Source organism: Somniosus microcephalus, chromosome 8 (assembly GCF_052327205.1).
Source record: "Somniosus microcephalus isolate GS21.2 chromosome 8, FLI_Smic_1.0, whole genome shotgun sequence".
Classification (NCBI taxonomy): domain Eukaryota; kingdom Metazoa; phylum Chordata; class Chondrichthyes; order Squaliformes; family Somniosidae; genus Somniosus; species Somniosus microcephalus.
This window is the reverse complement of record NC_140994.1, coordinates 259,032,390-259,046,537: the sequence shown is the minus strand read 5'-3', so window position 1 is coordinate 259,046,537 and position 14,148 is coordinate 259,032,390. Positions and strand designations below refer to the sequence as shown.

Below are 14,148 nucleotides of genomic sequence, written 5' to 3'. Positions count from 1 at the left end.
CCCCAAATATAAAGCGGCATTACCCATGAGGAAAAGCTAAAAAGCTCAGTTTCTAGGAAATATATAGAAATTATTAAATGATTTAATAAGAATCATGCTACATATTACTTTAAAATAATAGACACTGCTGGGAGCAGAGGCCATCAGTATGAACTAATATAAATTTAGAAGATTTTGGGGAGTGGGCGGGAAAGTGGCATTAAGGCCAAGATCAGATCAGCCATGATCTTATTGAATGGTGTGGCAGGCTCAAGGGGCCGAGTGGCCTACACCTGCTCCTATTTCTTATTGTTCTTATATTCCTTGAAGCAAAGAGTAATAAGTGTGTGGAGACTGGAAATAGAAATGTAGATTTTAGTGCTATTCAAACACAAATTAATGTCAGACTGGGAAAGGTAGAATACTGAAGGGAGGCATATTGGTGGATGAAATTATTATTATTTTTATTTTTTTATGGGATGTGCGCGTCGCTGGCAAGGCCAGCATTTATTACCCATCCCTAATTGCCTTTGAGAAGGTGGTGGTGAGCCGCCTTCTTGAACTTCTGCAGTCTATGTGGTGAAAGTACTCCCACGGTGCTGTTAGGGAGGGAGTTCATGGATTTTGACACAGCGACGATGAAGGAATGGTGATATACTTCCAAGTCAGGATGGTGTGTGACTTGGAGGGGAACTTGGAGGTTGTGGTGTTCCCATGCACCTGCTGCCCTTGTCCTTCTAGGTGGTAGAGGTCCTTAATATTTCATATGTTCTTAGGTAGAAATTCAAATCCTAATCATATATTAAATGTCTTTTCCAAGAGTAAAAATTAATAGTTCAAAATGTGTAGTCATTGTGATTTGATTAGTTCCAGTTCCAAAAGTAATTAAAACATTTTAAGCTGGCTTTTTCCTTTTAATTTTAATTCCCTTTTGAGTCACTTTTGAATCACTCCCTGGTTAGACACAGTACAGGGTGGATGCAGAGAAAAGGTCCCACTTCATTTTGCCCCAACAATGTGTTTTTGCCTCAATTTCAGAAGATTGCGCATCATTGCATCCATCTGATATTTCCATTTCATCACAGTATTAACCCAAAGTATGTGCAGGTTTGTGTTGTGAACCTACTTTCACCAGAACCTATACTGAGACCATCCGAGCTCATTTAACTTTGTTACTTTATGGCCAGCAAAGAGAGGAGATATTTTTTAGATCAGTTTGGGTGGTAATCAAGGTTAGGCTGCAAAGCTGTTATTAACAGACCTAATCTTATGCCAAGATAAATCTTTAGGGCGTTTGGCTTTCACTCAAAAGAAGTTATCCATGCTTAGTAGGGGCAGCACGGTGGCATAGTGGTTAGCACTGTTGCCTCACAGCGACAGAGACCTGGGTTCGAATCCGGCCTCAGATGACTGTCTGTGTGGAGTTTGCACATTCTCCCCGTGTTTGCGTGGGTTTTCTCCGGTTGCTCCGGTTTCCTCCCACAGTCCAAAGATGTGCGGGTTAGGTTGATTGGCTATGATAAATTGACCCTTAGTGTTAGGGGGATTAAATACGTGGGGTTACAAGGATAGGGTGGGATATGTGTTGGGTAGGGGTTACGGGGATCGGGTGGGATATGTGTCGGTGCAGGCTCGATGGGCTGAAATGGCCTCTATCTGCACTGTGGGGTTTCTGTGATTCTGTGAGTAGCCATATTTGAAATATTGTAGCAAGAATGCCTCTGGTCACCATGTGTAATAACGTTATCTATTTATTTGAGAAGACTTCCTCTGTTCAGTAGGTATAACAAATTTATAACTTACTGTAAAAGCACATGTTTACAGTAGCAACAGAAAGAGAAAATTTTAAAATAATTTTTCACCATACATAGCAAATGGAGGAATTCTTACCCCAGTGTGTGCAATTTGTGCACCTAATAGTCAAAATGACATTAATGCAATTGGACATCTTTCAGAGAACAGGAACAAGACCACTCCAGGAATTAGGGCTGAGTTATGAGCAGCAGCACTGAAGAAAATAAGATTGATCAGAATTAATTCATGTTGTTAGAATTCTGAGAGGTACAGAAAATAAGTAAGTTATAAGATGACAGCGAGAAATTGAGGACACAAATTTAAAATGGACAGAGCTCAAGCAAGACTAAATAGTAGATTTCTTTCTCCATCCAGTAATAGAAATATGGAACAGATTCCAGCACTAAAACACACTTCACTCAATGTGGATTTAACTGTCGTGTAACAGCTCTGAATAAATCACTAACTGGAATGGGACTGGAGGTTATAAGCATATTAATAGAGTTAGGTGATCAAATACAATGGCCTGGATATTGCGGGGCCAATAACACCTTACGTACAGTGTACACCTGTAAGAAATAGCTGTTAGATTCAAAGATGGGGTTTTAATTCGTAGAACAGAGACTGACAACATACAGCCGGGAACAGATGGCAGAAATGCCAGCGAGGTCGAATAACAAGCGCCAAAAGACAAATAGAAGTGAGAAGGGAATTGTAAAATGCAAAACAACACAAGGTGGTGGGATAATAGTTCGACAAAATGGAGCCGAAAAGTCATAAAATGTCCTTAAAGAAACATAAAAACATTCCTCAGAAACATAAGAGACAGACCTCATCAGCCATGCAGAAAGGGATGGTGAGGGATGCCTTCCCATATCACAATTGGATTATAGATGGAGAACATGGAGGGAGTGCAGTGAAGATTCACCAGACTGATACCTGGGATGGCAGGAATGACGTATGAGGAGAGATTGGGTCGATTGGGCTTATACTCACTGGAGTTTAGAAGAATGAGAGGGGATCTCATTAAAACTTATAAAATTCTAACAGGACTAGACAGACTAGATGCAGGAAGGATCTTCCCGATGGTCGGGGAGTCCAGACCAGGGGTCACAGTCTAAGGATAAGGGGTTAGCCATTTAGAACAGAGATGAGGAGGAATTTCTTCACCCAGAGAGTGGTGAACCTGTGGAATTCTCTACCACAGAAGGCAGTTAAGGCCAATTCAATGAATATATTCAAGAGGAAGTTAGATCTATTAAGGCTAAAGGGATCATGGGATATGGGGAGAAGGCAGGGACAGGGTACTGAATTTGGATGATCAGCCATGATCTCATTGAATGGCGGAGCAGGCTCGAGGGGGCGAATGGCCTACTCCTGCTCCTATCTTCTATGTTTCTCTATTTAACACCAGGTAATCACCAGCCCACCAAAATAACTATAAATATAGACGACCAAGAGAGGAATTCAGGTAGTTAGGGGCGAAGGCTTCCCTGAAGTGACTCCAGCCTAACACCTTGGTCAAGTTTAGCCTCTGAGGTGGCTGATGGCCTAGCACCTCCAACAGCTGTCTATCCGGTTGTTTCATTCCATTCCAGGGCCGTAGATCGCCCTCACCTGTCACGGGTTGTACGTCTACTGTATCTATTTCATTTGCATGTATTAATATCTGATTATGCTTTAAACTGTAGCTCTTTAATAAAAAGCCTTACAACTCCTAAAACCCTTTGGGTAATCTGTGTGTGACCTGTGATCCAAATCTTACACACCATCGTAAGCTTTGTAGGAGGACCCGCAAGTTCCAGGTTTCTGCATGTGTTGCGACCTGTCAATGTTCGCCTTGACAGATTCTCTGAACTGAAAGTAAAATCGCCTTCGCTGGTGCAGAGTTGGGCTATTTGTCAAACTGCTGCCCAGCAAATGCCCACAAAACCCTTTCACCTGGTAAAAGCAGGCATAGGGCCTGCTTTCACCTGCATAAGGGTTAATATAAATTTTAAATTGAAAATTAAAAATCATCCACAAACATTGAAAATTGATTTATGTAAATTTTGGCCTGGATTAAAATATTTAAAATTATTTATCAAAAAATTTAATTTTTATTGTAAATGCTTCATTAAAGGGACTTTTAATTAAATCTGAAAATGGGAACATTATTTTATTAGATTGGGTAAATTCTTTAATTATTTGGGGATTCCATTGCTTGGCATTAGGGGATTCTGTTCGGAAATGACAGCAATAGAATCCTCCTTTCTGATTGGAGGATCTGGTCCACATGATTCCAGGGACGCTCTGAACTGCTTGCGTCCCTGGGATCTGTGGACCTTTATGCAGGCATACAGGCCTGCAGGCCCAGGACCTGAATCTCTGAAGCGCAGGACCCGGTTTGTATTTTTTTTCGGGTCGGAGGTGTACTCCGGAGGTACGCCTCCGACCACAAATTCTGGCCCATAATAGATGATAGTGACAAATGGAGTCCAATTTGGGGACATGTGAGGTCACCCAAATTTAGATCCAAGAGAGACAAAATGGTATTTTCTAAAATGGTAAGAAATTAGGAACTATGGAGGAGCAAAGAGATTTGAGTTTTCAGGTACACAAATCACTAAATGATACTGGACAGGTAAAGCAAGCAACCAAAAAGACTAAAGGAATGTAAGCCTTTATCTCAAAGAAGGTTAGAATACAAAGGACAAGAGGTTATGTTTCAGATATACAGAGCCTTGGTCAGACCCCATCTGGAGTATTGTGTTCAGTTCTGGGCACCAACTATCAGGAAGAATGTATTGGCCTTGGAGGAGAATGATACCACGGCTAAAAGTGTTAAATCATGAGCACAGGTTGCCTAAACCTGACTTGTATTCACTTGAGTATAAGTTTGAGGTGTAATCTAATCGAGGTGTTTATGATGATAAAAGAATGCATTAGAGTAGATAGAATTATAGGCCGCAATTTTCCCTACCTCGGTGGGTCCATGGCAGGCGATGTCAGTGGCTGATCACGGCCCCATTGCTGTCTCCATCCCGGCCTCTCACATGATTTTCTCCTGATTCGGCTTGTTAAACCCACCCAGTGAGTTTCCTGGCCAATTGAAGGAAGCGGTTCTGATGACATAATTTGATGACATATCATCAGCTGGTTTCCTTAAAGGGACCAAGCACAAATTTACTTTCACATTTGTGCTGTCACTGTTCTACAGCATCCAGGTGCTGCAAATACTGACAAACACTGCACAAAGGTACAGGGCTTCCCCCAGGCTCTCCCTTGACTCCCTCCATATGCTTATGGAGGGAGTCACAGCACACAGGGAGGTTCTTTTCCCTTCCAATGGATGGAAGAGACCTCCTCAGGGGACCAATGCAGCCTGGTTGCACATTGCCCAGGAGGGCACAAGCAGGGATGTCATCAGGAGGACCAGGCTGCAGTGGTGCAAACCTTTCAATGATCTCAGTAGATCATGAATCATTAGTACAAAGCCACACTCAACCTCATCTTACTGTGCCACTCATCACATCCCCATCACTCTGCCTACCCTACTCCTGCACATCCTTACTCACACCAACTTACCTTGCACCTCCACCCATCCCTCTCTATCTACATTATCACTTCTCCATCACAATAACCACCCCTCACACTCACCCTCATCCTAGTCCAATCATACCAATTAACAACACACAAGGGTAGGCACTTGTGTGTTTTAGGCAATGTTCATGTGAAGTTTCTGCTAATGTGCTGTCAAACATTGAAATCTTTATTTTCAACAGTTTGCATTCTTGGACAGATTTATGTGCACCTTTGGAAGTGGTTTAGTGAGTTGCAGTGAAGGGTGAGACATAACAGTACCCCCACAATTCTGGTGAGTGTGAAAGGAATGGCTTTGGCATTGTAGGGATGATTTAAGTTGTTGGTGTGGGGTCGTGCCAACTTGGCGCATCATGTGGCAGCCAGGGTGTACAGCATCAAGTGAAGTAAATGTGGCCATGGTGAGGCCATCCTTGGCATCCCAGGCAGCAATATGGTCGGGTGCTGATGCCCTCTCTCCTTGCAGCATCAGGTGATTGCGGAGAAGGTTGATGTGGTTGTTGGTGCAGCTGGTGTGCCTGGTGATGCTGGTGGTGGGATTAATCGTGTTCAGATTCTGAGGAGGAATTGAGAGAGTATAAAGTGTGCCCATGCTGATGGAATAAGATGTGCGGGTTAGGATGATTGGCTATGATAAATTGACCCTTAGTGTTAGGGGGATTAAATACATGGGGTTACGGGGATCGGGTGGGATATGTGTCGGTGCAGGCTCGATGGGCCGAAATGGCCCTATATGCACTGTGGGGTTTCTGTGATTTCTGTGATTTCTGTGAATAGATGGCAGGTGAAGTAGAGATGACAGAAGCGACCTGTCAATGGTGGGAGAGGTAATGAGATCAGACTGCATGGAGACTTGTGTAAGACCTGCAGCATTCTGAATCTGCAGTGGAAATGCAGTTTAGAGAAGCTAGTGGTTAAGGGAGTATTTCTCACTCAGCTGGAAGCTTTGACTTGACATTTGAAGCTGTCAGCTCATCAGCTGATTCAATGGCGAGTGACCTCCCACCTCAGCTTCACAGATGAGGTCTAGGCACAGCGGGAACATAAGAACATAAGAATTGGAGCAGGAATAGGTCACTTAGTGGTCGACCTACCAATTCAAAAAGTTGGGAAAAAAGCATTGTTAATTGGCTGTAAACAAACCACTAATGATTTGAATTGGATCCCCCATTTCTGCTTGAGTGCTGGCAAAGTCATGGCCATAGTAGCAGAGAATAACACAGCACAGATGCAGGCCATTCAGCCCATGTGCCTGTGCCGGATCTCTGAAAGAACTACACCTTAATTCCACTCCCCTGTACTTTCCACATAGCCGTGAATTATTTTCCCTTTCATATATCCAATTCTCTTTTGAAAGTTACTATTGAATCTGCTCCCACCACCCTTTCAGGCAATACATAAAAACTCACAGAGTGAAACAAATTTTCCTTATCTGAGGAAAGATGTTTTTGCCATGGAGGGAGTGCAGCAAAGATTCACCAGGCTGATACCTGGGATGGCAGGAATGATGTATGAGGAGAGATTGGGTCGATTGCGCTTATAATCACTGGAGTTTAGAAGAATGAGAGGGGATCTCATTGAAATTTATAAAATTCTAAAAGGACTAGACAGACTACATGCAGGAAGGATGTCCCCGATGGTCAAGGACTCCAGAACCAGGGGTCACAGTCTAAGGATAAGGGATAAGTCATTTAGGACAGAGATGAGGAGGAATTTCTTCACCCAGAGAGTGGTAAACCTGTGGAATTTTCTACCACAGAAGGCAGTAGAGGCCAATTCATTAAATATATTCAAGAAGGTGTTAGATATATTTCTTAAGACTAAAGGGATCAAGGGATATGGAGAGAAGGCAGGAACAGGGTACTGAATTTGGATGATCAGCCATGATCTCATTGAATGGCGGAGCAGGCGTGAGGGGCTGAATGGCCTACTCCTGCTCCTATCTTCTATGTTTCTATGTTTCTCTTCATCTCCCCGTGGCTTTTTTGCCAATTATCTAAAATCTGTGTCCTCTGGTTACTCACTGTCCTGCCAGTGGAAGCAGTTTCCCTCTATCTACACTATCAAAACCCCTCTTAAAGTTTGAACACCTCTATTAAATCTCTCATTAACCTCATTTGCTCTAAGGAGAACAATCCCAGCTTCTTTAATCTCTCGACGTATCCGAATTCACTCATCCCAGGTACAATTCTGGTAAACCTCCTGTGCACCCTCTCCAAGGTTTTGATATCCTTTCTAAAGTGTGATGCCCAAATTGGACACAATACTTTCACTGAGGTCTAACCTCAGAGAAATGTTCTAACCACAGTTATAGATTAAGGTAATCAAAGACAATAAAGAGAAATTAATTCCTCTGCTGAGGAAATCCAGAACAAGGGGACATAATATTAAAATTAGAGCCAGGCCATTCAGGAATGAAATCAGGAAGCACGTTTTCACACAAAAGGTAGTAGAGATGTGGAACTCCCTCCCCTAGTAGGCTGTGGATGCTGCATCAATTGAAATGTTGAAGACTGAGATTGGCAGATTTTTGTTAGATAAGCATGTGAATCAAAGGCAGGCAAATGGGGTTACGGTACAGATTAGCCATGAACTAATTGAATGGTGGAACTAGCTTGAGGGGCTGAATGTCCTTCTGCTGTTTCTATGTTATTGTTATGGTTGTTGTTCTGGGCAGTCATTGATGTCTTTAGTGACACTAAACTAGTAGACATGAGATGAATGAGTATTTCTGGCATTTTGCTTGATTACCTTTGATTTTCAAATGTACTTGTGCAGAATTTTCCCTGAGAAAATTATACTGGTGAGATAGAATTGAATACAGGGTAGATTTTGCATGATCTGTGGAAGCAGAATAGTTGATAGACCAATTAACCTTTTCTTCTTCCATGCTTTCTTTTGTTATTTCAAAAGGCAGTGTGGCAAATCACTTCTTAAGATATTCATCCTTTATATCTTTCTCAGTAAATAATAATGAACCTTCTAGTCAACAAATGACATTCAGATAATATAATCCGTTTTGGGATATGCACATCTATGTAATACATTGAACAGCATTTAGTCGAGTTATGACTGAAACATAATTCTGCTATTTAGTATCCTTACATTGTTTTTGGCAGTCATAAAGCTTTTTAACATGGACAGAAAGGATTAAATATCACTATCAACAGTTCTGTAACGTAGAAACAATACGTTAAACAGCTGCTAGGTGTTATATCATGGTATGAACATAATTTTTTTTAAACTAAGAGACAATTGCATTACTTTTTGTTCGTCCAGGTCTCTCAATCCTCTGTTGTGATCTTACTGTCGGATAAGAATTGTCTTAAAAATGACACTTGCTGTGTGTTATTGTGCTCAACTTAACCACTTTTCTTCTGTGCAAGGATTACCAAAGCTTGCCTGCCCTGTTGCTGTATCCTGACTGACAGGTTTCCTTTTGCATATCTACAGTCCACATCATCTTTAGCACATCCTTGTTTGATAAACGCATTGACAGGAAAATCCGCTAATTTAAATTCCACGTATAGGGAATATTTAGTTTTGATTAAATACAGTGCTGTACTGGAAGTGACACCATCATGAATACAGCCCAGATAACATTAAAACTGCGCTCCTTGCTGGCGAAGAACGAAATTAACTTTCCAGTAAATGTTTTCTTTAACATTTTGTCCTTGCTGCTAACTGTGCCTGGAATATTAAACAGTGTGGGCTGGCTGTGCATTCGAATTTGCTTTTCTTTACTAGCAATTTTCTCCAACCGTATCAACGCAGCACCGAAATGGTTTCCCATTAATACTTTTGAGATTGCCTGAACTGTTGTCGGAACAATAGTTATGTCCGGGCTAGAAGGAATCGACTATTTTTTAAAGCACACACTTTAAATAGACACGATAGATGTCCTTACTTTGTTCACAGACATGTTAGTGAACAAAGTAAGGACATCTAATACCGCAAAATGCTAAGCGATGATTATTGTTGCTGGACAAAGACGGCGCTTTCAATTACTTTTTAAAAGTCGAAAAGTCAGCAAGATACTTCAAATGGTTAAACTTCAAGTTTAGTTAAGCTTAACTAATCAATGGAAAGGAAACCAGCAATCAGAGTTCTCGACTCACAATAATGTTTCTGGGATTTTTTTATCTTCGCCATTGTTTTTTCAGGAACTGACGAGTTGCGGGATTGATTTTCATTGCACAGTCGAAATTAACTCTGACACTGTTAACATTTCAAAAGAAATAGAAAGACATTAGAAACGCAGTGCAGATTCGATGTAACACACACACACACAAATACGATTTACCATTACCGAAACTGCATGCCAGATGACAACTTCCTTCTGCACTGTTGACGCAGTCCAGCTTTAACGACAGCACCGTGCAATTATTGGCCGAGACTCTTTGTGTCGCTGTGTACCAATGAGGTGCTCAAATACTGCCAGAGATCCATCACTCCTCCCCCTAACACCACGTACGGCGAAGAATCGGAAAGAAGGAAAAGCACTGTTTCAGTGTTTACATTCAACATCTAACAGCCATCTTTTTCCATACAGTCTTTCTGAACTGCGAGGAGCGGATATCAAGTGTTCATCGCGACCTTTTGGATCAGACACTGCATACAGGTGGTTGCCGCAAATTGCTTGCTTTGGATTCCCCCAGCACTCCGAATGCGAGGACTAATTCAGACAGAGAATGCTAGCGTGGTCTTTTATTTTCCTGCTTTGTATCTGGGAAGATGTCTCTGGACAGATCCGTTATTCAATTCCTGAAGAGCTGGAGCAAGGGGCCTTTGTTGGGAATGTCGCCAGGGATTTAGGCTTAGACGTGTACGATTTAGCTAATCGCGAGCTTCGGATAATGTCTGAGGCCAGTGAGCGGTATTTTAAGGTAAACTTAGATAACGGTGATTTGCGTGTGAATGTTAAGATCGACAGAGAGAAACTCTGCGGACTAAACGCTAAATGTGTTCTTAATAATGAGATTATAGTCAAAAGCCCCGTGGAGCTTTACAGCGCCGAAGTCGAGATATTGGATATAAATGATAATTCGCCCAGCTTCTCGAATGACGAGCTCCGTTTGGAGATCGTGGAATCAGTTCCGCCGGGAACGCGCTTCTTGCTCCCGAGCGCGCACGATCCGGATGTGGGCAGCAATTCCATCAGCACTTACCATTTGAACGCAAACCAACATTTCGCCTTGGAGGTCAAGAACAGCAGCGACGGCAGTATAACTGCTGTCTTGGTGCTGACCAAGTCTTTGGACAGGGAAGAGCGGGCGTCCCATCGATTACTTCTGACAGCTATTGACGGCGGAACCCCGGTGAGATCTGGCACTGCCCAAATCATCATCAGTGTTCTCGATGTGGACGATAACTGGCCGGTATTCGACCAGGCGGTGTACAAGGTGGAGTTACCGGAAAACGTGGCAGTCGGCAGTTTAGTTATCAAACTCAACGCCACTGATTTGGACGAGGGTTCCAACGGGGACATAAACTATTCCTTCAGCAGCAGTACCCCGGGTAGAGTGCGGGACCTTTTCAGCCTCGGGTCCAAAACGGGAGAAATGAGAATCAAAGGGCTGCTGGATTTTGAGGAAAGCAACCTTTATGAGATTAACATAGAGGCAAAGGACAGCATTCACTTTGCAGTTTGCAAAGTTATAGTGGAGATAAGTGATGTGAATGATAATGCGCCCGAGGTAACGTTAATGTCAGTGACTAGCCCGGTCCGCGAGGATGCCCCGCCTGGGACTGTAGTTGCTCTGATGCGTGTAACGGATCGAGATTCCGGAGCAAACGGGCAGACTCGGTGTCAGATTCCGCACGACCTACCATTTAATCTCAAAGCCTCTTTAAAGAACACATACACACTGACCACCAGTCATACTCTGGACCGAGAGATGGCTTCTCAATACACGGTTGACATAGTCTGCACTGATGCAGGATCCCCTCCTCTCCCTACCAACAGAACCATTTTGGTTCAGATTTCAGATATCAATGATAATGCGCCACGTTTTGCACAGCTCTCCTACACAGTCTATGTCCCCGAGAACAACCCTCCTGGTTCCTCTATAGGTTCGGTCTCCGCTTTGGATCCGGATCAGAACCAGAATTCACACGTAGCCTATTCGATCCTGAACAGCCAAATTCATAACATGCCTGCATCCGCCTACGCTTCAATCAACTCAGACACCGGGGCCCTCTATTCCCAACGCTCGTTTGACTATGAGGAACTCAAGAGCTTTCAGATCCTCGTTCAAGCCCGGGATGCTGGGTTCCCGGCACTCGTCAGCAACGTGACTGTGAACGTCATCGTCCTGGATCAGAACGATAACGCCCCGCAAGTCATTTCCCCGTTGACCAAGAACAATTCTGGAATAACCGTGCCTCGCTCTGCGGACCCGGGCGACCTCGTGACCAAAGTCATGGCTGTGGATGCAGATTCTGGCCAGAATGCCCGATTGTCTTATCAGTTGCTGCAAGCCACAGACTCAGGTCTGTTCACCGTAGCGCACGGTTCGGGAGAAATCAGGACCATCCGTCGTTTCGTGGCAAAAGACGACCCCATCCATAAACTCGTCGTTCTAGTGAAAGACAACGGCCACCCATCCCTTTCCGCCACAGTCACCATCAGCTTATTAATAACGGAAAGCAGTGCAGAAATTCTGTCAGACCAAACTCCGCAACCCCAGGACACCCGCTACACTTCTAATTTAGCTTTTTATTTAATAATCACTTTAGCTTCAACCTCCTCCATTCTTCTTGTGGTTCTAATTGTCCTCATTGTGACCATGTGTCAATCTGATAGAAGTAGATCTGGCTGCTGCGAATCTTCCCCCTCGTGCTGCAATTTAAGACGGTGGGATACGAACGACACTTTTCCAAATTCCCATCTATATCTTCAAACTGTACCCGATTATAAAGGAAGCCCCCACTTCGTTGAGTTAGTTGGAAATGGCTCGCTGTCTCGAACATACTCCTATAAAGTTCGTCCAAATCAATTATCCAATAAGGGCGATTTCGTCTTTTTAGCGCCATACAATACAGCAACGTTGCAAAATGATGCCGCAAATACTGACACACTTCTGGCAGAATGGAGAGGGGAGTTAACGAATAATTGGAAAACTCCACACTCTGAGGTGAGTTGCCCCAAAGACAGTTGCTCTAGTGGAAGTTGGGCAAGCAGTGAGTGTTTGACCACTTTACTTATTTCTAGTTTCCTCTGCCATTTGATTGCCTAACATCCCCAGTGAGGTCTGAGGGTACATACACACGCCACAAGTTTAGCAGCTGTGATAAGCAGAAAACAGTGTGCACTAATGCTAGTCTTAGACTGGAAATGGAGTGACAAGGCCCCTCTTATTCCCAAATGAGGGAGTGCCTGTCACTTCGCTTCCTTCTAGTCCCCAGATTGGTACCTGTTGCCAGACTCAGACTGCATTACAAATGAAGCTGCAGCATTGGTGTCAGGCCAAACCACTTTCCACCAAAACTACATTTGGAGTTTGAAACCACCCCTGGAAACGTCATAGGCCAACCTAACCAAAGTTTCAGTTATATTGCTACTTTTTTGTAGCTACAATGCATAAAGTGAAACAAAAGTGACAATCTGACAGTGAAGTTATTAGAACTTTAAGTAGCTTCACCAGATGTGGCTACTGAGTTGAAGACTACACCATTTAATTAGTGAATTTTATATATATTTGAAGAAGAATATAAATGGGTATGGATAAAAGGCAAGGAAATGGGTATTATAGATAGCTCCAGTTAAAAGGCTAGGTGTGATGGGCCCAATGGACTCCTTCTGTGCTGTAGTTTTTGTGATTCCTATGAGTGAGATCTTGATCCAACATAAAGTGTAGAGGTGTGAGATCCTCTGGAGAAGACCAGGCCACAGCACTTTGCTTTGACATTACATTGAATAAAACTCCAGGGCAGTGCCAAATCTAGTTAAAAAGATTCCTTGAACTCCTGGGCACATTATAAAACTACACAGCGCTTGAAATTTATTCAGAATGTGGACTATACAATCAAACTGTCAAAACACATCTTATTTATCTTGTAACCATGTCTATGCAGAGGTCTCTCTTCTAGTCTTGAAAATTCAATTTGGAACTAGACAGTAAAAATAAGTTATTGCAGTGCTGCAATCAATACCATAGCTTCAGGTCTCAGAATCTGTTTTAACCTTGGAACTAAGATAAATGCAGCTTAAAGAGCAGTCGTTTCGCTCCCTGTGGTTATGATATCATGGGGTGATTTTCAGCTGCCGCCTGCTTATTCATCACCTGATAAATGGACAGCCAGCAGAGGAAAGGCAGGCGTGGGGACCTTTTGTTGTCCCTTCTATGCCCAAGTCTTGCCTGATGCAATTTTCAGGTGGGCTTGGGAATGGCGAAAAGCACGCGTGCCTGCTTCAGCCAGAGAGCTACCTAATTATGAAAATTAAGGTCCCATGTCATTGTGGGAGCCCAATTGCAATGTTGACGTACAAATGGAGAGAAAGTGACCCATGCATGCTCCATCCATTTGTAACAGGCTTAAGCAGCACTCCTTAAAGCTGGTGGCCGTTGCACAAAATGGTCCCAAACCTTTTTCTCTTTTATTTTTGTGGGCCCAGGAGGATCAGGTGTGCTTCTCCTGGCTCCACAAAAATACCATGGCTCACGTCTGGCCTACGCTCACTTCACCCCCCACCACTCCAGGTACCCCCTGAACCCTAGCCCTGACCTACCGGCCAGCTCAGCATAGGTGAAAGCTGATGTCTCACCCTCTCACAACCAGGGAGCCAGTGTG

General features: G+C 43.3%; 1 protein-coding gene and 1 long non-coding RNA gene across 15 annotated transcripts in view; one reads left to right on the top strand and one right to left on the bottom strand.

Annotated features, from left to right (window-relative positions):
• The window catches only part of LOC147114293 (uncharacterized), a 28,007-nt gene extending 18,245 nt beyond the window's left edge, over window positions 1–9,762 (bottom strand). Inside the window, exons 1-3 of one of the 4 annotated variants that reach the window (XR_015079403.1) lie at window positions 9,665–9,762; window positions 4,736–4,877; window positions 1,870–1,987 (exon numbers count right to left, since the gene is read on the bottom strand). This is a non-coding gene — a long non-coding RNA (uncharacterized LOC147114293). The other 3 variants (XR_015079400.1, XR_015079401.1, XR_015079402.1) reach the window with 3 other exon arrangements.
• Window positions 1–14,148, top strand: part of LOC147114292 (protocadherin alpha-C2-like) — a 308,165-nt gene that overhangs the window by 119,233 nt on the left and 174,784 nt on the right. Inside the window, exon 1 of one of the 11 annotated variants that reach the window (XM_085995963.1) lies at window positions 9,818–12,491. The exons of the other annotated variants lie outside the window; for them this stretch is intronic. Within the exon in view, the coding sequence (XP_085852089.1) occupies window positions 10,047–12,491 (2,445 nt within the window). The 5' untranslated portion in view covers window positions 9,818–10,046. Of the gene's footprint in view, window positions 1–9,817; window positions 12,492–14,148 lie in introns of those variants that run through there. 11 annotated transcript variants of the gene reach the window in all.